This window comes from Coregonus lavaretus (assembly GCF_964263955.1).
Source record: "Coregonus lavaretus genome assembly, contig: HAP1_SCAFFOLD_249, whole genome shotgun sequence".
In the NCBI taxonomy this organism is placed as follows: Eukaryota; Metazoa; Chordata; class Actinopteri; order Salmoniformes; family Salmonidae; genus Coregonus; species Coregonus lavaretus.
Window position 1 is genome coordinate 338,029 of NW_028166200.1, and position 24,877 is coordinate 362,905.

The 24,877-nt window shown below is 41.6% G+C and overlaps 1 protein-coding gene across 1 annotated transcript; it reads right to left on the reverse strand.

Annotated features, from left to right (window-relative positions):
• Positions 1-19,032: 19,032 nt before the first annotated feature.
• On the reverse strand, positions 19,033-21,920 carry LOC311114966 (butyrophilin-like protein 1; the record flags this gene model as incomplete). Its single annotated transcript, XM_084190185.1, has 4 exons — positions 21,799-21,920; positions 21,069-21,353; positions 20,813-20,947; positions 19,033-19,130 (listed from the first exon to the last, which is right to left on the reverse strand). The coding sequence occupies exons 2-4, from the start codon at positions 21,256-21,258 to the stop codon at positions 19,033-19,035; spliced, it is 423 nt and encodes a 140-aa protein (XP_084046311.1). The 5' UTR covers positions 21,259-21,353; positions 21,799-21,920.
• Positions 21,921-24,877: the final 2,957 nt, after the last annotated feature.

Below are 24,877 nucleotides of genomic sequence, written 5' to 3' on the forward strand. Positions count from 1 at the left end.
TATAGACATAGAAGAGATGGACAGAGAGAGAAGAGTATAGACTATAGATATATATAGACATAGAAGAGATGGACAAAGAGGGATGAGTATAGACTATAGATATATATAGACATAGAAGAGATGGATAGAGAGGGAAGAGTATAGACTATAGATAGATATAGACATAGAAGAGATGGACAGAGCGAGAAGAGAAGGGTATAGACTATAGATATATATAGACATAGAAGAGATGGACAGAGAGAGAAGAGAAGAGACCATATATATATATAGACATAGAAGAGATGGACAGAGAGAGAAGAGAAGAGACTATAGCTATATATAGAGACATAGAAGAGATGGACAGAGAGAGAAGAGTATAGACTATAGATATATATATAGACATAGAAGAAATGGACAGAGAGGGAAGAGTATAGACTATAGATATATATAGACATAGAAGAGATGGACAGAGAGAGAAGAGAAGAGTATAGAATATAGATATATATAGACATAGAAGAGATGGACAGAGAGAGAAGAGTATAGACTATAGATATATATAGACATAGAAGAGATGGACAGAGAGGGAAGAGAAGAGTCTAGACTATAGATATATATAGACATAGAAGAGATGGACAGAGAGGGAAGAGAAGAGTATAAACTATAGATATATATAGACATAGAAGAGATGGACAGAGAGAGAAGAGTATAGACTATATATATATATATAGACATAGAAGAGATGGACAGAGAGAGAAGAGTATAGACTATAGATATATATAGACATAGAAGAGATGGACAGAGAGAGAAGAGAAGAGTATAGACTATTGATATATATAGACATAGAAGAGATGGACAGATAGGGAAGAGTATAGACTATATATATATATAGACATAGAAGAGATGGACAGAGAGAGAAGAGTATAGACTATAGATATATATAGACATAGAAGAGATGGACAGAGAGGGAAGAGAAGAGTCTAGACTATAGATATATATAGACATAGAAGAGATGGACAGAGAGGGAAGAGAATAGTATAAACTATAGATATATATAGACATAGAAGAGATGGACAGAGAGAGAAGAGTATAGACTATAGATATATATAGACATAGAAGAGATGGACAGAGAGAGAAGAGAAGAGTATAGACTATAGATATATATAGACATAGAAGAGATGGACAGAGAGAGAAGAGAAGAGTATAGACTATTGATATATATAGACATAGAAGAGATGGACAGATAGGGAAGAGTATAGACTATAGATATATATAGACATAGAAGAGATGGACAGAGAGAGTAGAGTATAGACTATAGATATATATAGACATAGAAGAGATGGACAGAGAGGGCAGAGTATAGACTATAGATATATATAGAGATAGAAGAGATGGACAGAGCGAGAAGAGAAGGGTATAGACTATAGATATATATAGACATAGAAGAGATGGACAGAGAGGGAAGAGTATAGACTATAGATAAATATAGACATAGAAGAGATGAGTATATACTATAGATATATATAGACATAGAAGAGATGGACAGAGAAGAGAAGAGTATAGACTATAGATATATATAGACATAGAAGAGATGGACAGAGAGGGAAGAGTATAGACTATAGATATATATAGACATAGAAGAGATGGACAGAGAGAGAAGAGTATAGACTATAGATAAATATAGACATAGAAGAGATGGACAGAGAGAGAAGAGAAGAGTATAGACTATAGATATATATAGACATAGAAGAGATGGACAGAGAGGGAAGAGAAGAGTATAGACTATAGATATATATAGACATAGAAGAGATGGACAGAGAGAGAAGAGAAGAGTATAGACTATAGATATATATAGACATAGAAGAGATGGACAGAGAGAGAAGAGAAGAGTATAGACTATAGATATATATAGACATAGAAGAGATGGAGAGAGAAGAGAAGAGTATAGACTATAGATATATATAGACATAGAAGAGATGGACAGAGAGAGAAGAGAAGAGTATAGACTATAGATATATATAGACATAGAAGAGATGGACAGAGAGGGAAGAGTATAGACTATAGATATATATAGACATAGAAGAGATGGACAGAGAGAGAAGAGAAGAGTATAGACTATTGATATATATAGACATAGAAGAGATGGACAGATAGGGAAGAGTATAGACTATAGATATATATAGACATAGAAGAGATGGACAGAGAGAGTAGAGTATAGACTATAGATATATATAGACATAGAAGAGATGGACAGAGAGGGCAGAGTATAGACTATAGATATATATAGAGATAGAAGAGATGGACAGAGCGAGAAGAGAAGGGTATAGACTATAGATATATATAGACATAGAAGAGATGGACAGAGAGGGAAGAGTATAGACTATAGATAAATATAGACATAGAAGAGATGAGTATAGACTATAGATATATATAGACATAGAAGAGATGGACAGAGAAGAGAAGAGTATAGACTATAGATATATATAGACATAGAAGAGATGGACAGAGAGGGAAGAGTATAGACTATAGATATATATAGACATAGAAGAGATGGACAGAGAGAGAAGAGTATAGACTATAGATAAATATAGACATAGAAGAGATGGACAGAGAGAGAAGAGAAGAGTATAGACTATAGATATATATAGACATAGAAGAGATGGACAGAGAGGGAAGAGAAGAGTATAGACTATAGATATATATAGACATAGAAGAGATGGACAGAGAGAGAAGAGAAGAGTATAGACTATAGATATATATAGACATAGAAGAGATGGACAGAGAGAGAAGAGAAGAGTATAGACTATAGATATATATAGACATAGAAGAGATGGAGAGAGAAGAGAAGAGTATAGACTATAGATATATATAGACATAGAAGAGATGGACAGAGAGAGAAGAGAAGAGTATAGACTATAGATATATATAGACTTGAAAGGTTTGAATCAGGGATTGAACCCTGGTCTCCTGTGGGGGAATGTCTTCTCAATAGTTGTCTGCGTTATGGCTGGATGAAAACTCTGACATATGACCTGTGACCTCTACAGAGATACACAATCCATTAACACAATCATTTATTAGTTATATTTTTCAAGAATCAATGAGTATATACACTGGGTATACCAAACATTAAGAACACCTTCCATAATATTGAGTTGCACCCCCTTTTGCCCTCAGAACAGCCTCAATTCGTCGGGGCATGGACTCTACAAGGTGTCGACAGTGCTCCACAGGGATGCTGGCCCATGTTGACTCCAATGCTTCCCACAGTTGTGGCAAGTTGGCTGGTCTATTGTTGATACACACGGTAAACTGTTGAGCATGAAAAACCCAGCAGCGTTGCAGTTCTTGACACAAACCGGTGCGCCTGGCACCTACTACCATACCCCATTCAAAGGGACTTAAATGTTTTGTCTTGCCCATTCACCCTCTGAATGGAACACATACACAATCCATGTCAAATTGTCTCCAGGCTTAAACATCCTTCTTTAACCTGTCTCCTCCCCTTCATCTACACTGATTGAAGTGGATTTAACAAGTGACATCAATTAGGGATCTTAGCTTTCACCTGGATTCACCTGGTCAGTCTATATCATGGAAAGAGCAGGTGTCCATAATGTTTTGTACACTCAGTGTAAATATATAATGAATTTAAAAGTCAAAAAATGGATGTAGCAATCGCAGATTGCCCCTTTAACAAAGAAAATAGCATAAGAAGTAACAGAGTGCAGATTTTTCAGAAAGTATTACAATTGAAAGTATACAGATGTTGACATGTAACCATTATAACCCTCATAACATTATAACCCTCATACCCTTTATAACCCTCATAACATTATAACCCTCATACCCTTTATAACCCTCATACCCTCATAACCTTTATAACCATTACTCTATAACCGTAACAAGTGGTTGCATATCAACAGCATTTCAACAGAGTTTAGTTGATAGTTTGTTGATATGGTGTGAGCATCTGTACCTAGATCATCCAAAGAACCTTCCAAAACTATTTCTCATGGAATTGTAAAGATTCCTCACTAAGGAAGAATTTCTTCCAAGAGATTCTTCCAACTCAGGAGGATGGGTTAGTTAGAGGAAGGGTTAGTGGTAGGGTTACGAGCTCTTGGACACTGATCTGGGAACACCTTGACACCTTTGTTCAACTTGTTTTCGAGTGCTTCCAAGCGTTCTGTTCTCAATGTTTTCCCCTTTTTCTCATTTTTGTTCACACCCCAGTGTGCTCCGGCCACCCACTGTCTCTGGTTGCTGTTGTAACAGCAGTAGGCTGTCCACAGGAGCGATGGGATGTTCACTCGGTTGTTCAGTGTGTGTCTCTTACTGGGCACTGCTCCAGTCACCACATAGGCCTTTATCTTCCCGTTGTTATCAAGACAGTCCTTCTGAAGCGTTGTTCTGACATAGTCCTCCATTTTCTTCCAGCTGCCCCCGTTGAAGGACACCACCTGGGGAACGATGTTGGTCAGGGTAAAGGTGGAGTTCTGAGTTTCAAGGTCATGAGCATGTGAACTTGGAAAGAGGTGACCTCTGTTCACCCCTTTTTCTTTTATTGAGTCCTTATAGTCGTTGTTCCCAGCCTGGTATGGATGATCCACCAACATTTCAGAGTTTTTGTTCTCCCTGTTGAGCTGCAGGAAACAACAATCATACATTCATTCATTCACACATTTTCTGTACAATTAACCCTCTTTGGTGGGGGGGGGTTACGATCCACAATCAATCAAGTCTCTATACCCTCTATAGTGGTAGTTCTATATTCTGTTAACATTACTGCTATATATCACAGACAGTTAACAAATACAAATGTTGTGTTATATGACAAAACATTAAGCCTACCTGGGGCTCGATCATCCAGGGTGGATCTGGTCTTTTGCCCGTAGGAGGACCAGTGAAGATGTAGGCTGAGAACACAGGGATCTTGTTGGTCGTGTCGTAGAGAGTTGCAAACCTGTAGCTGTTCTTGTACTTCTGGCAAATCGGTTTGTAGCGGTCCGGGTCCTGGACTGTCCCACCAACCAAAATACCTGTGATATTTGGAGTTGCCCCCTCCAGGAAGAAATCACTGCAGTTTGGATGGAAACTGTTCACCACCTCAGAGAGAGAAGGAGGAAGGAGAGAGAGGAGGAGGAGAGTAGAGAGATGATTCAATACCTCCATCATCACCTGAAGACTGGACACCACAGAGACAAATATGAAGTTACAGAGACCAGTTGGTAGACTGGAGACTGCTGAGCTGAGACAAGACAGACTGCTTTAAATAGGTTTTCAGAGACTCCTCCTTCAGACGTCAAGACAGATAGGGTTGATTTGCATAAACTCCTCTGTATGGTTACATGGAAACTGCTGTAACAAATAAAATGTGACTCAACTTCTGTAGATTCTAACACGTATGGACCCAATTATTCAAGATTTTAGTTCTGGGTTAACAAGATTAGACTGCTCTAAAAAGTGACTGCATCCACACTTTGGTTTTGGTAGAAAAACATTCCTTTACTCAGCATAGCGTGGGTCAGAAGTTACGCATCACACTATTACAAGTGGGACTGTTTTGGAATTACGGTTGCTGAGTTCAAATTCATTAATATCCCACAAGGCTTAGCGCCGCTGACTCAGCAACTCAAAGAAGTAACACTTGCATTTCCCTTGACCAGCAAGTAAAAATATTTAGTATGATGTCTCATAAAGGCCTCACATTCATTACAGATATCTATACAACTGAATTAAATGGAGGAAGATGTATACAACTGAATGAAATGGAGGAAGATGTTTACAACTGAATGAAATGGAGGAAGATGTATACAACTGAATGAAATGGAGGAAGATGTATACAACTGAATGAAATGGAGGAAGATGTTTACAACTGAATGAAATGGAGGAAGATGTTTACAACTGAATGAAATGGAGGAAGATGTATACAACTGAATGAAATGGAGGAAGATGTATACAACTGAATGAAATGGAGGAAGATGTTTACAACTGAATGAAATGGAGGAAGATGTTTACAACTGAATGAAATGGAGGAAGATGTGTACAACTGAATGAAACGGAGGAAGATGTATACAACTGAATGCAATCAAATGTCAATCAACTTTCCACCTATGATTTTGCCTCTAACACACTAACTGGAAACCAGAAGATGCCATATAATGGATGTTTAATTTACTGGTGTTGTTTATGTTGGTGTATTCTGTGGTTTGAACACTGCTGAGTTTATTTCCAGTAATAGAAGTAGTTCACAGTAAGAGTTGACAAGGCTGTGTATGTAGTGTTAGAAAATGTGTTTAATAACAACACTGTGGTCAGAGCAGCACTGGGCTGATTAACACCTCAGCAGCTGTAGATTCTCCAGTTGAGGAGGCCTTTTCTCAGTAAGAGTAGGGGAGACTGGGGAACAAAGTAACACTTTTAGGCTTTTGCTTATTATGAAAATATTGTTTGAGATAAAAATTATTATTAATCTATGCAAACAACATACATATCTCGGCTACCATTACACACTAAGTATGTTCCTAGGATATACCAGTAGTTTATAATTCAACCAAGTGGCGGACATTAAATGTTACAATTGACCCAGTAGGCGAATGTTACACAGGTCAATAATTTAAAAAAGGAGAGGTGGCAAGTATATTTACTTTAGGGCCTCAAACCCCTTTTTTTGTCCATAAAACTAAAAGTAATGAATGGATTTAAACAAAACCTCTTGGGCATGTAGAGATACTAACCAAGCATTAGCACCTTGAATAAGAGCTTTAAGTGGTTTCTAATTGCAGTTATTTAGCGGTTACAACTGACCCTGTGTTACTTTGTTCCCCAGGCTACCCTACCTTCATGTAGAATATTTAAAGTGACTGATTTGCTAAAGTAAAACATTTGTAACTTCTTCAACTACCATAACAATTGTATAGAACTGAAGCAGGTCACACAATTTTACTTCATGTAAAATTACCTTTCTATTTGGTATTTAAAGGTGTGGACATTTATTTGCTAATTGTTTACATAAAGTGTTGCCTTGAATGTTGGCTTGTATGACGTATGATATACTATGAATCAATGTCTTATTTCATGAAAATACAGAAATCCTTTGATTCAGGGAAACATTATATGTGTTTACTCATGAGTGTGGGGAGGAGTGCCCCTTTCTGTCCAATGAGGTCATTTCTGGACAATATTTCTGAAAGTAAAATTACAGTTCTACTTTGGAATGGGGAGCCCACAGCCAATAGGGATGATTGATTGTTAGACATGCTAAATAGTCACATCTGTGCCACATACAGAGGAGTTTATCCAACCCAACCCTCCTGGTCCAGTCTTGACCACTAATTATACCAGACAGGACGCATCTTCTCCCAGATATCATCACAGAAAATATCATAATTTAGTTAGATAATGTTTACCCAGTGGCATTGATAGACCATGAGAGAAGAAAATATAAAATTAGCATTTCTAAGCTTCTCATTAATTATGGAAAAACTCACCCCAGCACTTTCTGAGGCAGGCCTTGGAGGTAGGAAGGACATCACCCTCTTCTGGTATTGGAGGCAGGAAGGACATCACCCTCTTCTGGTCTTGGAGGCAGGAAGGACATCACCCTCTTCTGGTCTTGGAGGCAGGAAGGACATCACCCTCTTCTGGTCTTGGAGGCAGGAAGGACATCACCCTCTTCTGGTCTTGGAGGCAGGAAGGACATCACCCTCTTCTGGTCTTGGAGGCAGGAAGGACATCACCCTCTTCTGGTCTTGGAGGCAGGAAGGACATCACCCTCTTCTGGTCTTGGAGGCAGGAAGGACATCACCCTCTTCTGGTCTTCACCCCACCAGGGCAAGGACAGTGATGAACTGTGAGCTCTGTAGGCAGCTCCTGGTAAACAGCGTCCGGTCAATCCACTGCTGCTGCTTCTTGTGGAGAGTTTGACCGCCAGCTCTCTTGACTCACCACCTCCATTTTAGAGAGAGAGAGTTAAAATACTAATAGTTGACCAAACATTAGCAAATATTCAATTACCATTTCTAAGCTCCTCATTTATTATTTAAAAAAAACTCACCTCAGCACTTTGAGGCATGCCTTGGAGGCAGGAAGGAACAGAAGCCTGGGGTGGATACAAGGAGGCTTGGGGTAGATCACCAGGGACAGAGGCCGAACGTGAGGCAGGAGAGAGCGCTGGAGGTACCGGCACGTCCAAAAGGTACACACAGAGAATACATAATTGACAGCTACAGTACTAAGCATTCTCAGCACCATGAGAGTAAATCTACAGCCAAGCTGCAGCATGAATGGTAAGTGACAGCTACTAGATTTAGTTATGTAGCTATAGGACAAAGAATGCATAGGCCTTTATGACAGATACAGGAAGGGAGTGTCATAATGGAAGGGTTTTCATCTGTGCAAAGTACACACTGCATTTATGGAAAGCATGCATGTCAAGCATTCAATACATGTCAGATCTACATGGGCAAATAGTAAGATTAACACAATGCATATCTTCCATTCTTGTAAAGTATTCATGCTTGCAGAATGTCAAGGGAATTGAATAGCCTACCTAACATTGCAGACCCATATGCATGTGTAGATTGAATTGCAAGGCAAATATCGCGATTATCACACCATTACACTAGAAACATAACACATGTATTAGCTACTACATGACTGATACTGCTACATACATGTTGAATAAAAGCATGCTAACGTTACTGTACTGAAGCCTGCATCACGTACACACGATTTCACAAACTTTATCACAACTTCACAGACGTCTTATACCATACAACAAAGCACGAATTGAAGCGATAGTATGCATTAAAATAGCTCTGATTGTAAAAGTATGATTGAAAATGCAGACAAGTGGTGGCTGATTCTAGCGGCAGCTACCGATGATGCTGAAACCAATACTCCGTGTATCAGACGTAGATGACACCAGAGATAGAAGTGTTTAATAATGTTTTCAATTCGCTTTTCCATTCTTACAACTTCACAGATGTAGCGAAAACATTACAATAGATTTCGTTCAAGATTGTAAAATATACTTACTCTGTAACTCTCTCCGTGTGATGGAAACATTGATGCGGGGAAAGTGTCAGCGTCTTCTTCTTCTTCTCCTGTGGGTTTTATGGTGGACTACACCCAGAAAGGTATGTTGCCGCCACCAACTGGACGGTTTGTAATATATATAGAATTAAAAAGCCAGAATCCATACCTAATAGTGATACTAACTTAATCCACGCTTATAAATAGTACATTGTCAAAACAAACAAAACTCCCACTTCTTCCCTCTTTTAGTTCTCCATATCTCCCTTTCCAGACTCTAGGACCTGAGAAGGTGGTACGGCTTGTGCCAATATTCCATGTAACTCCTTTGCTGTGAAATCTTTCAGCCCCAGGAATCGCTCCGTCGCAATCACTATGATTTCTATCTTCCAGGACCTTCTCTCCACCTTGGCAGTGCCATCAAGTACCATAGCTATAAATGCTACAAAGTCAAACCTTCTAATGTTTAAAATGTCAGGATCCTGCTGGTGAATGGCAACCCCTGCATCCTGCATTGGAGTTCTATCCACCACCATGGACTCTTCTGGTGCAACATTCAAACCCTGAACCCTTTTAACAGCTGCTGCATCTGAAATGCTCTGGACAACCCTGACTTAGGCCACCTCATTCTCTTTCACCCTTGTGGGGCATTCGGAAGACGTGGCTTCATGGTTCCCACTGCAATTGCAACATGTCACATATTCATCACTTTTATAACACATAATATGATCCTTTCCGCAACTTGGACATCTCGGATTCTCCCTTCTGCAAACACTTGCTACATGACCAAAAGATTTACAGTGATCACACTGCATTGGTTTTGGGATAAATGGTCTGACTCTGTAGTTAATATACTCCAACTGCACTTCAGTAGGGAGAGACTCCATATCCAAAGACCTGAAACGTTGTTTACTGTGTTCACTGTGTGGTGGAGAAAGCAGACACCTCTGTTGATGTTTGCTACCCTCTAGTGGTCATGTTGGGTAAGTGCACCTCTAGTGGTCATGTTGGGTAAGTGCACCTCTAGCGGTCATGTTTCATGCCTTCTAAGGTGCCTTCATTTGGTTGATTTTGAAGGCCGCGTCGATGTATCCTTCGCCGGGGAGGCTATCCCACTAATACAGTCGTGGTCAAAAGTTTTGAGAATGACACAAATACTAATTTTCACAAAGTCTGCTGCCTCAGTTTTGATGATGGCAATTTGCATATACTCCAGAATGTCATGAAGAGTGATCAGATGAATTGCAATGAATTGCAAAGTCCCTCTTTGCCATGAAAATGAACTTAATCCCAAAAAAAACATTTCCACTGTATTTCAGCCCTGCCACAAAAGGACCAGCTGCCATCATGTCAGTGATTCTCTCGTTAACACAGGTGAGAGTGTTGACGAGGACAAGGCTGGAGATCACTCTGTCATGCTGATTGAGTCAGAATAACAGACTGGAAGCTTTAAAAGGAGGGTGGTGCTTGAAACCATGGTTACCTGCAAGGAAGCACGTGCAGTCATCATTGCTTTGCACAAAAAGGGCTTCACAGGCAAGGATATTGCTGCTAGTAAGATTGCACCTAAATCAACCATTTATCGGATCATCAAGAACATCAAGGAGAGAGGTTCAATTGTTGTGAAGAAGGCGTCAGGGCGCACAAGAAAGTCCAGCAAGCGCCAGGACCGTCTCCTAAAGTTGATTCAGCTGCGTGATCGGGGCACCACCAGTGCAGAGCTTGCTGAGGAATGGCAACAGGCAGGTGTGAGTGCATCTGCACGCACAGTGAGGCAAAGAGTTTTGGAGGATGGCCTGGTGTCAAGAAGGGCAGCAAAGAAGCCACTTCTCTCCAGGAAAAACATCAGGGACAGACTGATATTCTGCAAAAGGTACAGGGATTGGACTGCTGAGGACTCGGGTAAAGTAATTGTTTCTTTCCGATTGTTTGGGGCGTCCGGAGAAGACAAGGTGAGCGCTACCATCAGTCCTGTGTCATGCCAACAGTAAAGCATCCTGAGACCATTCATGTGTGGGGTTGCTTCTCAGCCAAGGGAGTGGGCTCACTCACAATTTTGCCTAAGAACACAGCCTTGAATAAAGAATGGTACCAACACATCCTCCGAGAGCAACTTCTCCCAACCATCCAAGAACAGTTTGGTGACGACCAATGCCTTTTCCAGCATGATGGAGCGCCTTGCCATAAGGCAAAAGTGATAACTAAGTGGCTCGGGGAACAAAACATCAACATTTTGGGTCCATGGCCAGGAAACTCCCCAGACCTTAATCCCATTGAGAACTTGTGGTCGATCCTCAAGAGGCAGGTGGACAAACAAAAACCCACATATTCTGACAAACTCCAAGCATTGATTATGCAAGAATGGGCTGCCATCAGTCAGGATGTGGCCCAGAAGTTAATTGACAGCATGCCAGGGCAGATTGCAGAGGTCTTGAGAAAGAAGGGTCAACAATGCAAATATTTGTCAATTGTCAATAAAAGCCTTTGACAATTATGGAATGCTTGTAATTATACTTCAGTATACCATAGTAACATCTGACAAAAATATCTCATAACACTGAAGCAGCGAACTTTGTGAAGACCAATACTTGTGTCATTCTCAAAACGTTTGACCACGACTGTACATGCACTGGAAGGTAGTTCATTAGAATCACGTTGCAGAAGAAAATGTCCCATGGCTTCAATACCGCCCTCGTGAGGAACATTTGTGTATAACGACTCAACATCAAAAGTAACTAACAAAGTATTCTCAGGGAGAGGATCAAGAGATTCAATAATAGAGATCATACTGCTGGTGTCCTTTACAAAGGACGGGAGCTGTTATGCGACTGGTCTAATAAAAATGTCAGCAAAAGTCGATAAAGGGGCCGTTACTGCATCAATGCCCACTACAATAGGACGCCCTCGAGGTTTTGTAACATTCTTGTGTAATTTCGGCAAATAACTTAAATACCCATCTAGGACAGTAAAGATAGTGTTCTGAAATTGGGCAGTGGGGTCACTTCTCCGTTTCTTGTAGAAGGTGTTGTCAAGCAGTTGATGGATTCATGGATGGACAGTTTATGATCATTTACATAAACTGTCCACCCATGAATACAACCGACCCACCCTTATTAGCAGGGCGGGTAAGGACTGACGTATCTGATTGTAAATCAAGCAAAGCGTATTTATATCCTTAGGTAAATTATGGAAAGATATGTACTCATGTTTGTTCTTCAGGAGATGAACACCATCTTTTTCAACGAGTCTGCAATATGTCTCAATAGAGTGATTGCGATTGGCTGGAGGTACAAAATAACTATTACTTCTAAAAGGAGTCAGAGTATGTGCAGGTGAGCAAGCTAAATGTTCAGTTGAAATATCACGATTTGGGGAGCTAAAGTATTCCCTTAAACTGATGTTTCTAAAAAAAAATTAACATGTCTCCCTTAACATCGAAATCTGAGTTGTAGGCACAAAAGATAACCCTTTATTAAGCAAGGAGACATGGACAGGGCTCAATATCTTGCTTGATAAATTAAAGACACTCAGTCCCGTGGGTTCTGGGACCGTGTGAACGGTCTCCTCTGCCTCCGGTAGTCGTTTCTTCTTACCCTGTCGGCCCAGTCTATCGTTGGATTCAAAACTGCCACTGGAAGCGGATGAGCCGCTGGTTGTAGAGCGTTGGTCAGACGGGATTGGATAGAAGTAAGCAGCCTCCATCCTGCGTCTGTCATGGAGAGGAGGAGCAGTACCTCTTTTGTCAGGGTTTCCCCAGAAGTAGACTTTGTCCTCTGCCTTGTCTTTAATGAGGTGTTCAGTAAGGGTCTGGAACAAACAGACGTGACTGTCATGAGCCTTCATGTACCGAACAAGCTTTTGAGTGTTGGAGGTTCGTCTTCTTGATGTCCCTCACTTGGGGATGACTTATTTTGTTCAATGGACTGTGTTCTAATGATTCATGCACAGATACAGGAAACCAATAAGTGTTCAATGGACTGTGTTCTAATGATTCATGCACAGATACAGGAAACCAATAAGTGTTCAATGGACTGTGTTCTAATGATTCATGCACAGATACAGGAAACCAATAAGTGTTCAATGGACTGTGTTCTAAGGGTTCATGCACAGATACAGGAAACCAATAAGTGTTCAATGGACTGTGTTCTAAGGATTCATGCACAGATACAGGAAACCAATAAGTGTTCAATGGACTGTGTTCTAAGGATTCATGCACAGATACAGGAAACCAATAAGTGTTCAATGGACTGTGTTCTAATGATTCATGCACAGATACAGGAAACCAATAAGTGTTCAATGGACTGTGTTCTAATGATTCATGCACAGATACAGGAAACCAATAAGTGTTCAATGGACTGTGTTCTAAGGGTTCATGCACAGATACAGGAAACCAATAAGTGTTCAATGGACTGTGTTCTAAGGATTCATGCACAGATACAGGAAACCAATAAGTGTTCATATTATATATATTATTATTATACATGGGATAGTATAAAAGTAATCATTCTACCCCTCCAAAAAAAAAAAGTAATAATAATAATAAAATATAAACATAAAATAAAATAAAACAATATATATATATATAAAACAAACGAAAATTAAAAATCTACTCAAAAAATAAAAAAAATAATAATAATAATACAAAAATAATACCAAAAAAAAATAATACAAAATAATAATAATTGTAAAGTGGTTGTCCCACTGGCTATCATAAGGTGAATGCACCAATTTATAAGTCGCTCTGGATAAGAGCGTCTGCTAAATGACGTAAATGTAAATGTAAAAATATTCTGAAGAATGACAAGTGCTGATTTCTCCCCACGGTTCTGGTTTTGAGGCTTGGGCAGGCTGCAGTTCATCTGTCTAATCCCCTGCAAGGAGAAATACATTTAATGTATATTCCTGTTTGATATGCATGCATATAATTACATTGGACATGTTTTCCTTTATAATATGACAGTGTTTGTTTTGTATCCAATGCATTCAGCTTACATTAGGATGAAGCAGTGGAGTTCGGTCTTGAGACCACATAAGTGTCTCGGTCTTGTCTCGGCGTCTGATACATGTGTTTCCATCTGTCCAATAGTATTTCTCATCCACTTTCACCTAATTCTACTCATTCATGATATTGTTTGACTATTTTGGGAGGTGATGATTTACAGTCGACTCCTGATAAGAGCTCAAATACATTTTTACCTTACCGAATTATTAGATGGCCTGCAAAAAAACAAAAACATTTACACACTGAAAAAATTAGCGTGGACCAGAATGAGGCGCTCTCCTCTCTATATATAGTTCCTGCACTGAGGAATACCATCTTCAGAGAATGTTGTGATAATTTATCTGCAGATAATCGATGACTGGAGCTCAAAAAGCAACAGTGACAGTAAACAAACCATGGAGCCATATTAAAGTTTCTTTCACATTCTTTATTTTGACAGGAAGTCAGTGCTGAGACAGGTCAATTTTCCAGGGGAAACCCGTATACCACCAAACTACACATTAAATAAACTTACTTATACACTACAATACATGAAAAACAAAACACAATCATAAAAAATGAATAAAAAATAACATTATTCAGTAACATGGTCAAATGCCCTAGAAACAGCAATTCCTCAAATTTTAAAGCACATTGTAGATCATTCCAAACGCAAGGCGCAAGGAAACCAAAGGCTGATTTAGCTAATTCTCTAGACACCAAAGGAGTCTCCAGAGTTAACCAGCCCTGTGAACGGGTTTGGTACCTTGCGATGCCACTCGCGCAATTAAGAAATAAATAAGGAGTAAAGAAATAAAGTGGTGGAAAAAGTATCCAAACGTCATACTTGGGTAAAAGTAAAGATACTTTAATAGAAAATGACTCAAGTAAAAGTCACCCAGTAAAATACTACTTCAGTAAATGTCTGAAAGTATTTGGTTTTAAATATACTGAAGTATCAAAAGTAAAAGTATTAATGTAATGCGTACTTGTGTGTGGCAGGGGAAATGTATGGAGTAAAAAGTACATTATTTTCTTTAGGAATGTGGTGAAGTAAAAGTAGTCTAAAATATAAATAGTAAAGTACAGACACCCCCCAAAAAACTACTTAAGTAGTACTTTAAAGTATTTTTACTGAAGTACTTTACACCACTGGAAATATAAATGGAAGAAAATACATAGACTATTGTTCTATGGAGTGTTCTGATTTTGTTTCAATAATATTACATGTCAAAAATAGTAGCACTGGAAAGTTCCATCCTGAGTGATAAATTAGAAGCTTTGAATGACTTTACCAGCAGCTACAGTAAGCTACACACTGCTGTCTGAGTTAAAGCTGCTGTGGTGACTTTACCAGCAGCTACAGTAAGCTACACACTGCTGTCTGAGTTAAAGCTGCTGTGGTGACTTTACCAGCAGCTACAGTAAGCTACACACTGCTGTCTGAGTTAAAGCTGCTGTGGTGACTTTACCAGCAGCTACAGTAAGCTACACACTGCTGTCTGAGTTAAAGCTGCTGTGGTGACTTTACCAGCAGCTACAGTAAGCTACACACTGCTGTCTGAGTTAAAGCTGCTGTGGTGACTTTACCAGCAGCTACAGTAAGCTACACACTGCCGTCTGAGTTAAAGCTGCTGTGGTGACTTTACCAGCAGCTACAGTAAGCTACACACTGCTGTCTGAGTTAAAGCTGCTGTGGTGACTTTACCAGCAGCTACAGTAAGCTACACACTGCTGTCTGAGTTAAAGCTGCTGTGGTGACTTTACCAGCAGCTACAGTAAGCTACACACTGCTGTCTGAGTTAAAGCTGCTGTGGTGACTTTACCAGCAGCTACAGTAAGCTACACACTGCTGTCTGAGTTAAAGCTGCTGTGGTGACTTTACCAGCAGCTACAGTAAGCTACACACTGCTGTCTGAGTTAAAGCTGCTGTGGTGACTTTACCAGCAGCTACAGTAAGCTACACACTGCTGTCTGAGTTAAAGCTGCTGTGGTGACTTTACCAGCAGCTACGGTAAGATACACACTGCTGTCTGAGTTAAAGCTGATGTGGTGACTTTACCAGCAGCTACAGTAAGCTACACACTGCTGTCTGAGTTAAAGCTGCTGTGGTGACTTTACCAGCAGCTACAGTAAGCTACACACTGCTGTCTGAGTTAAAGCTGCTGTGGTGACTTTACCAGCAGCTACAGTAAGCTACACACTGCTGTCTGAGTTAAAGCTGCTGTGGTGACTTTACCAGCAGCTACAGTAAGCTACACACTGCTGTCTGAGTTAAAGCTGCTGTGGTGACTTTACCAGCAGCTACAGTAAGCTACACACTGCTGTCTGAGTTAAAGCTGCTGTGGTGACTTTACCAGCAGCTACAGTAAGCTACACACTGCTGTCTGAGTTAAAGCTGCTGTGGTGACTTTACCAGCAGCTACAGTAAGCTACACACTGCTGTCTGAGTTAAAGCTGCTGTGGTGCGCATTATCCACTTTAATTCCCTGAACATCAACAATCATGCATGTCAGTGCATACAGCATAGCAGAGTAAATATAATCTACCTTAAATATATGTATTCAGACCCCTTGACTTTTTCCACATTTTGTTACGTTACAGCCTTATTCTAACATTGATTAAATCGTTTTTTTCAACATTATCAATCCACACACAAAATGTTAGCAAATGTATTAAAAAAAAAAAAAAATAACTATCACATTTACATAGGTATTCAGAACCTTTACTCAGGACTTTGTGAAAGCACCTTTGGCAGCGATTACAGCCTAGAGTCTTCTTAGGTATGACGCTACAAGCTTGGCACACCTGTATTTGGGGAGTTTCTCCCATTCTTCTCTGCAGAACCTCTCAAGCTCTGTCAGGTTGGATGGGGAGCATCGCTGCACAGCTATTTTCAGGTCTCTCCAGAGATGTTCGATTGGGTTCAGGTCCAGGCTCCGGCTGGGCCACTCAAGGACATTCAGAGACTTGTCCTGAAGCCAATCCTGCGTTGTCTTGGCTGTGTGCTTAGGGTCGTTGTCCTGTTGGAAGGTGAACCTTCGCCCCAGTCTGAGGTCCTGAGCGCTCTGGAGCAGGTTTTCATCAAGGATCTCTGTGTACTTTGCTCCGTTCATCTTTCCCTCGATCCTGACTAGTCTCCCAGTCCCTGCCACTGAAAAACATCTCCACAGCATGATGCTGCCACCACCATGCTTCACCGTAGGGATGGTGCCAGGTTTCCTCCAGACGTGATGCTTGGTATTCAGGCCAAAGAGTTCAATCTTGGTTTCATCAGACCAGAGAATCTTGTTTCTCATGGTCTGAGTCCTTTAGGTGCCTTTTGGCAAACTCAAAGTGGGCTGTCATGTGCCTTTTACTGAGAAATGGCTTCCGTCTGGCCACACTACCATAAAGGCCTGATTGGTGGAGTCCTGCAGAGATGGTTGTCCTTCTGGAAGGTTCTCCCATCTCCACAGAGGATCTCTGGAGCTCTGTCAGAGTGACCATTGGGTTCTTGGTCACCTCCCTGACCAAGGCCCTTCTCCCCGATTGCTCAGTTTGGCCGGGTGGCCAGCTCTAGGAAGAGTCTTGGTGGTTCCAAACTTCTTCCATTTAAGAATGATGGAGGCCACTGTGTTCTTGGGGACCTTCAATGCTGCAGAAATTGTTTGGTACCCTTCCCCAGATCTGGATCTGAATCTGAATACTTATGTCAATAAGCTATTTCAGTTTTTATTTTTAATACATTTGCTAAAGATTCTAAAAACCTGTTTTCACTTTGTCAATATGGGGTATTGTGTGTAGATTGATGAGGATATGTATTTTATTTAATCCATTTTACAATAAGGCTGTAATGTAACAAAATGTGGAAAAAGGGAAGGGGTGTGAATACTTTCCGAAGGCACTGTATCTAAACCGGCACCTCTATCACCCCCACCAGTTGGTGGCGCTCTTTTTCACGTTGATTTTCAAAACGACTTCTCTGGAAATCCGTTGCAGTGACAGAGACTCTAGGCAGTGTATCCACCATCTCTTCATGGGAACTCAAACACTACAGACCCGTTGTCCTCACGTCTCCCGTCTCCTCCGAAAGGTCCAAAATCATTACTCTCTAACCCAGTCAATGGAGGCTGGTGGGAGGAGCTATAGGAGGACAGGCTCATTGTAATGGCTGAAATGGAATCAATGGAACTGAGTCAAACATGTGGTTTCCATATGTTAGATACTGTTCCATTGTTTCCCAAAACAAAACTGTGCACCCCTTTGGGTCCCCAGGACCAAGATTGAGAAACACTAACCCTCACCAACTCAACCCAACTGCAGATTACAGGCTAGTCTACCTTTAAGGCAAAGTTACAGGATAGAGGAGCACCTGGTGATTTTGGCAGGGAAGTTACAATGCCCCTCTTTGGCACAGTGAGAGGTCATCGTGACCCCAGAGACAAATCTTAGCACCTGAGAAGACCCTGATCAGAATATCCCTTCAGCAACTCCCTACGCGTGACCTCTGCCGCGACCCCGGCAATTCAAAACAGTCTCCCTCTTTCCAACTCAGCCAGGCTTTGATTGCTTCTGTACGCAATAACTGGTGCTTTTACTATTAAAGTGCATTGTCCCTGTCAAATAAATGAATAAATCAGCACATATTACTGACTACCTAAGCGACACCAAAGATGGCGGATGCAACAACAAATGCTGATGACATAGTGCTATATATGGAGCGGTAGGTAGACTAGTGGTTAAGCGCATGGGGCCAGTAACCAAAAGGTTGCTGGTTCCAATCCCTGAGCCACCTAGGTGAAAAATCTGTCGGTGCCCTTGAGCAAGGCACTTAACCCTAGTCGCTCTGGATATGAGCTTCTGCTAAATGACTAACATGTAAATATAGCAATGCATAGTCCTATATAGTCATAGGCATTCATGGTCCTTGGTAGCGCATGTAACTCCAGGATAGTGGGTTTGATTCCTGGGACCGTCCATACAGGTCTGCTAAATGGCATATAACACTATTATTATAAATTAGATCATTTCACATCTTTTACAATCTTTTAAACCTATGGCAGACTGGGTTCACCGGCCTCATCTTCCTCATTCTTCGTCGTCTCCTTGTTCTTCTTCATTAATGGTTCTGCATTACTGACATCCAACGCTCCTGTTTAAATGGATGAGAGACAGGACTAGAACAGAACCGTCTAACACGTCACATGAACACAGTCAACTAAGTATGTGTTTCACATCCCTGGACTGGTGAAATCTACTATGTAGTCAAGTCCTCTGTTCAACCTCTTGACCATGTAGACCAGTGGTCACCAACCTTTTCTGAGTCAAGATCACTTTGAGTGAAAAAGCAGGCCGAGATCTACCCCTCAGATTCTCTTTTAAACATGACTGAAAAAACATAAGCAACATTAACCAATTAAAAACTGTTCTGTAGCAATGAGGTTTGTGCAGTAGGCTAGAAGTCCAATACATTATCACTGCATATTGGCTATGCTTGGATTTCCCTGCCAATCTTGTTCTTCTCAGACCACTTAGAAATTATATTTTATAAAATGTGGTATATGATCACACTGATAATAGATCATGTGTTGTATTATTTGTGAGGCACAGCTAAGTGAGAATAATAATTAGCTTTTATTTTTACTGAACTGATGACCTTCATCTGATGGTCAGTCTGAGGGGAGGGAGAGAGCAGCGGTGAGGCTGACTGATGACCTGTATCTGATGGTCAGTCTGAGGGGAGGGAGAGAGCAGTGGTGAGGCTGACTGATGACCTGTATCTGATGGTCAGTCTGAGGGGAGGGAGAGAGCAGTGGTGAGGCTGACTGATGACCTGTATCTGATGGTCAGTCTGAGGGGAGGGAGAGAGCAGTGGTGAGGCTGACTGATGACCTGTATCTGATGGTCAGTCTGAGGGGAGGGAGAGAGCAGTGGTGAGGCTGACTGATGACCTGTATCTGATGGTCAGTCTGAGGGGAGGGAGAGAGCAGTGGTGAGGCTGACTGATGACCTGTATCTGATGGTCAGCCTGAGGGGAGGGAGAGAGCAGTGGTGAGGCTGACTGATGACCTGTATCTGATGGTCAGTCTGAGGGGAGGGAGAGAGCAGTGGTGAGGCTGCCTCTCACCCGACTCACTGTCCCTCCACCCTCCTTCCCTCTGCTGAGAAAAGGACAGTCTTCCAGCTGATGGCGAAAACTCAAGTCGCACTGCATAATATCTGCCTCATGCACCAATTCATATTGTTGCTCCTATGACCAGAGAAAGTGAAATATTCACAAAAGCTCCCAACATACAACCTATATACTTATTATGGACACAGTATGCTTACATTATTAGCTATCTTTGTTATTATTTGTTGTTATTTGTATCAACTTTGCTGTGCGTTAGAGGCTTTGTTTTAAACCTATGGCTCGAAGATACTGTGCAGACACAGTGATCTGAGCTATCTGATTTGCCAGTGGTCGGCCTATAGGAGGACTTGATTTGCTCTCTGGACCTGCCGGGTAGGCGGAGTTCTACCTTCAGACAAATGAAATGGGAACACTTTTCCTTCCCGGCACCAGGGCTGCTGAATCAAGTGGACCTACTGCAAACAGCACCAAAAAATTTAAATAAATAGGAACACAAGGCTTTATCGTTGTTTTTTTTACAGAAATGTTTGGTGATCGACTAGGAATGTCTTGGAGATGGAGCAGTCAATCGCGATCGACCGGTTGGTGACCACTGATGTAGACAGACATGACTTACCTCTCTCTTTAGGTTGTTTTATATAGCGCAATTAGACCTCCACCAGATAACACTACCACACCAGGAAGTAACTCCCATGACTTACGTTTTTCCATGCTGATGGTCAACATCCCTTTTTTAATCAACAGGTAGAGACCTCCAGCTCCAACAAGAGTTGTGACTCCAGCTGCAACAAGAACTGTCAGCCACAAGGACTGGCACTGCGTAGGAAACATTTGATCTGAAACACAGGATGTAGAATTATTACAATACCTAATGCATATTACACCTGAAATGACTTAAACAACAGGACATTTTTTACCGATAGTGCCTTCTTTCAAATATCCAAAACAGACCCTCACCTGGAATATGAACCCGTCTCTCCTTCATGTGTTTGATCTCCGGCTGTTGAACCCGACAGGTGAACGTGTTGTTGTCCGTTTTCGGGACGATGACATGGCTTGTCACAGTGTAGCAGCCTTCACGGTCTCTGGATGTCTCTGGAGGTCCAGCAGCAGGGAGGACACGTCCATGAACGTCACACCACTCCATGACAGGCTCTGGGTAGCAGCCTTCAGCCTCACAGCGCAGGACCACCTCATCACCTTTGATTCCTTCAATGGAGATTACTGGTCGAGACGCTGCACCTATAGAGATACAGAGATATACCACGGCTCTCAGCCAATCAGCATTCAGGGCTCAAACCACCTTGTTGATAATGTTATACCACGGGTATGACAATAAAATAATTACGTTGGTAACCAGTTTATAATAGCAATAAGGCAACTCAGGGTTTGTGGTATGTGGTCAATAAACCACGGCTAATGGCTATATCCAGGTTGCGTCGTGCATAAGAACAGACCTTAGCCGTGGTATATTGGCCATATGATACACCCCCTCGTGACTTATTGCTTAAATATAATTAGGGTTTGCTGATACTTATGGACCTTAAATTTCAAAAAGTAACTTCCAATGACTCACAGCATTGTACATTGAATTAGCTGGGGTAATCACACTATTAAGGTTAGCATGTAGGCTAACCAATCTATCTTACTAATACTCATCATGCAATGGACTTGACATTGAACTCACCCTTGATGTCATGTGATCTGTCTCTTAAGGGGGATTGGGTGGTCAGCAGGTGTGTTGACTCACCAACAATGAGTTGAATGGTGGTTTTCTGGTGGTCCAACAGTGGAACGTAACAGGTGTAGTTTCCAGCATCGGAGAGTTCCACTCTGGTCAGCTTTAAACCAGCGTTGCCTTCCTCTAGTTCTTCTTTAAACAGTGACGTCCTTCCCCTGAATGATGGATTCTGGAGCGCAAGGTCGTCCTTTTCATCTCTGTAAAGATGCACCTCTTTTGGTTTTAGGTCAGGTCTCTGCCATTCTACTGTCTGATACACAGCGCTAACGGTGGGTCTCAGGGTGCAGGGCAGGATGACGTCGTCGCCAACTAAGGCCACAATGGGCTCAGCAGAACCAACAACCTGAACTGTCCCTGAGAGAAACAGATTACAGAGTGATATACTTTGAGACAAAGCAAGATACAGGCCTACTGAATGTTGAGCAGGTTGACATTGACTCCCACAACAGCTAAGGCAGTTTGAACAAGGAAATGGTCAATGAACACTGACTAGCATTAGACTAAGCAAGATATAATGTTGAGCAAGTTGACAGTGACTCCCACACTAAAACCATCTCATTAATAGTAGGGATCAGATAGAATAATCGGTTTATCGATTAGTTGATCGAGGGTGTTTGAATCAATCACAGATACGGAAAAGGCTGCATTTCCCACAGACAGCTGATCTCTCTTTAGTGAGAGCTTTATACAAGGGAACCTCAGGAGCCACTTTTTAAAGGTCCAATGTAGCCGTTTTTAGCTCATTATCAAATCATTTCTGGGTAACAATTAAGGACCTTACTGTGATTTTGACCATTTGAATTGAAAACAAAGTTTTAAAAAAATAGAATCTTAGCAAAGAGCAATTTCTCAAGCAAGAATGTATCTAGGACTGTCTGGGAGTGGTCTGAGTGGGGAGGGGGAAACTGAAAACTAGCTGTTATTGGCAGAGAGGTTTGGAACTCTTTCTTATTGGTCTATTAACTAATTTACCGCAAGGTGATGTCACCATGGAATCACAAAACTCCATCCCACCAAAACAGGCTGAAATTTCAGTCAGTCTTTTCAAACAGCTCTTACACTAAAAGGGCATTATCATCATTTACACAATTTCACAGTATTATTCCAACCTCATAGTGTGGAAATCAAACACAGGAAAATCACATTTTGGACTGCACTGGGCCTTTAATAGCTCTCCTGAATGGTTACCTGCAGACATTTCTTTAAAGCAGCAATCAGCTGTTGAAACAATAACAAAGCCTATTCCCTGTTTCGGTAAGAAACTGAAGGAGGGGACTGAAGAAATGTAACCACTCTCAAGTTAGACAGAGCTATGGGAGCAACAACTGACCATCCATGACATCAAAATGTTACACCTGCAAATCTGTGTTCACGACAAATAAACTTTTGATTTGGCCCATGTTTCCTAGAAGTATCTTAAGGCTAAGTTTATCGTTAGAGCCATAGGATCCTATCCGATGCTTTTGGGAAACCAGGCCCTGTTCCATTCTATAGATGCTGTGTATAAGAAAGTTTAAGAAAGTGTAAGAAAGTAACGTTACAACTGCAAAATCCACATTAGTACTAGCTAGCAAACGTACTTACCGCCTGTGTCACTTGATGTTGATGATATAGTGATGATGTACATTAACATTGTACACTACCAGCAGGGCAAATAAGTCTTCATATTGGCCGGTTAAGCGTCCAACGTTATGGTGCTCCGGTTAAAGACACAAGAGGCAGGATCAGGCAGGAAACATTGAAGTGACGTGACTCTGCTGCCGGGTTTATAGCAACACACACATGCTGGAACAGAGCGTCACTGCCCTCCCCGCCCGCCCCAATGACTGTAAATCAGTCCTTCTCCCTGGTGGGAGAATGATGTCTTCCCTAGTAGCAGGGGGGGGGCGCGTGTGACCCCGTGGAACGTGCTTTTTTCTTCCCAGGTTTTTTTTGCACCGAACAAGAGCACACAGCAGGATATATGAAGTGCAGATAACAAACCCTTAAGAGACGCCATGGAAACATACCTAACAGGGATGAAAAGAAAGGCGGAGAGAGACGGAGATAATGAGACAAACGTAAGTCTCCCGAAAGCTAAGACGAGGAAATATGACGAAGCGTATGTAGCGCTTGGCTTCACTGTGACTACGGTGGGAGACGAGGAAAGACCGGTATGTTTACTGTGTCTAAAAATGTTGGTAGCGGACAGCACGAAGCCAAATAAATGAAGGCGTCACTTAAAGACATTACACCCCAATCACGCTGATAAGCCGCTTGAGTTTTTTCAGCGAAAACGTGCCGAATATTGCCAACAATCGTCCCGCTTTGTGAATGCTACTTCAGGAAACCAGCGAGCACTGTTAGCATCATATAAGGTGGCGTACCAAATTGCTCAGTGCAAAAAACCCCACTCCATAGCAATAAGTCTTCATATTGGCCGGTTAAGCATCCAACGGTTAAAGACACAATCGGCATTAAAAGGCATTAAAAGGCAAGTGACGTGACTCTGCTGAGCAGCCTGGATCTCTCCAATGAACAGTGTTGTTCTATATCGTGGAGCTCCGCCTCTAAGGCAGCGTCAGCCTGAGACCAAATTATGCACACACCTGCAGCCAACACTTCACGTTTTTATCCGCTGCGTCACGCAGTTGAGATACATTCCGGATACATTCCAGATAGTACATCCACGCCCTCGCTACCCGAGAAACATTGACCTGAAGTGACTGAGCCGCCTGGTTCACACATTCCTCCCCTCCCCTCCAATGACTGTAAATGAACAGTGTTGCCATGCATTTCTCTTAAAAAATATATATTTCACTGTGACCTGCTCCTGACTGTAGGAGGGAGGGAGGGAGTGGTGTTGAGGTCCGGAGGGGTGTGTGTGTGTGTGTGTGTGTGTGTGTGTTGAGAGGGCACTACAGTTGAGACAGGCTGTTGCTGAGGGAGTGAGTGGTGTTGAGGTCCAGAGGGTTGTGTGTGTGTTGACATTTACATTTACCTCATTTAGCAGAGAGAGTGTTTGTGTGTTTGTGTGTTTGTGTGT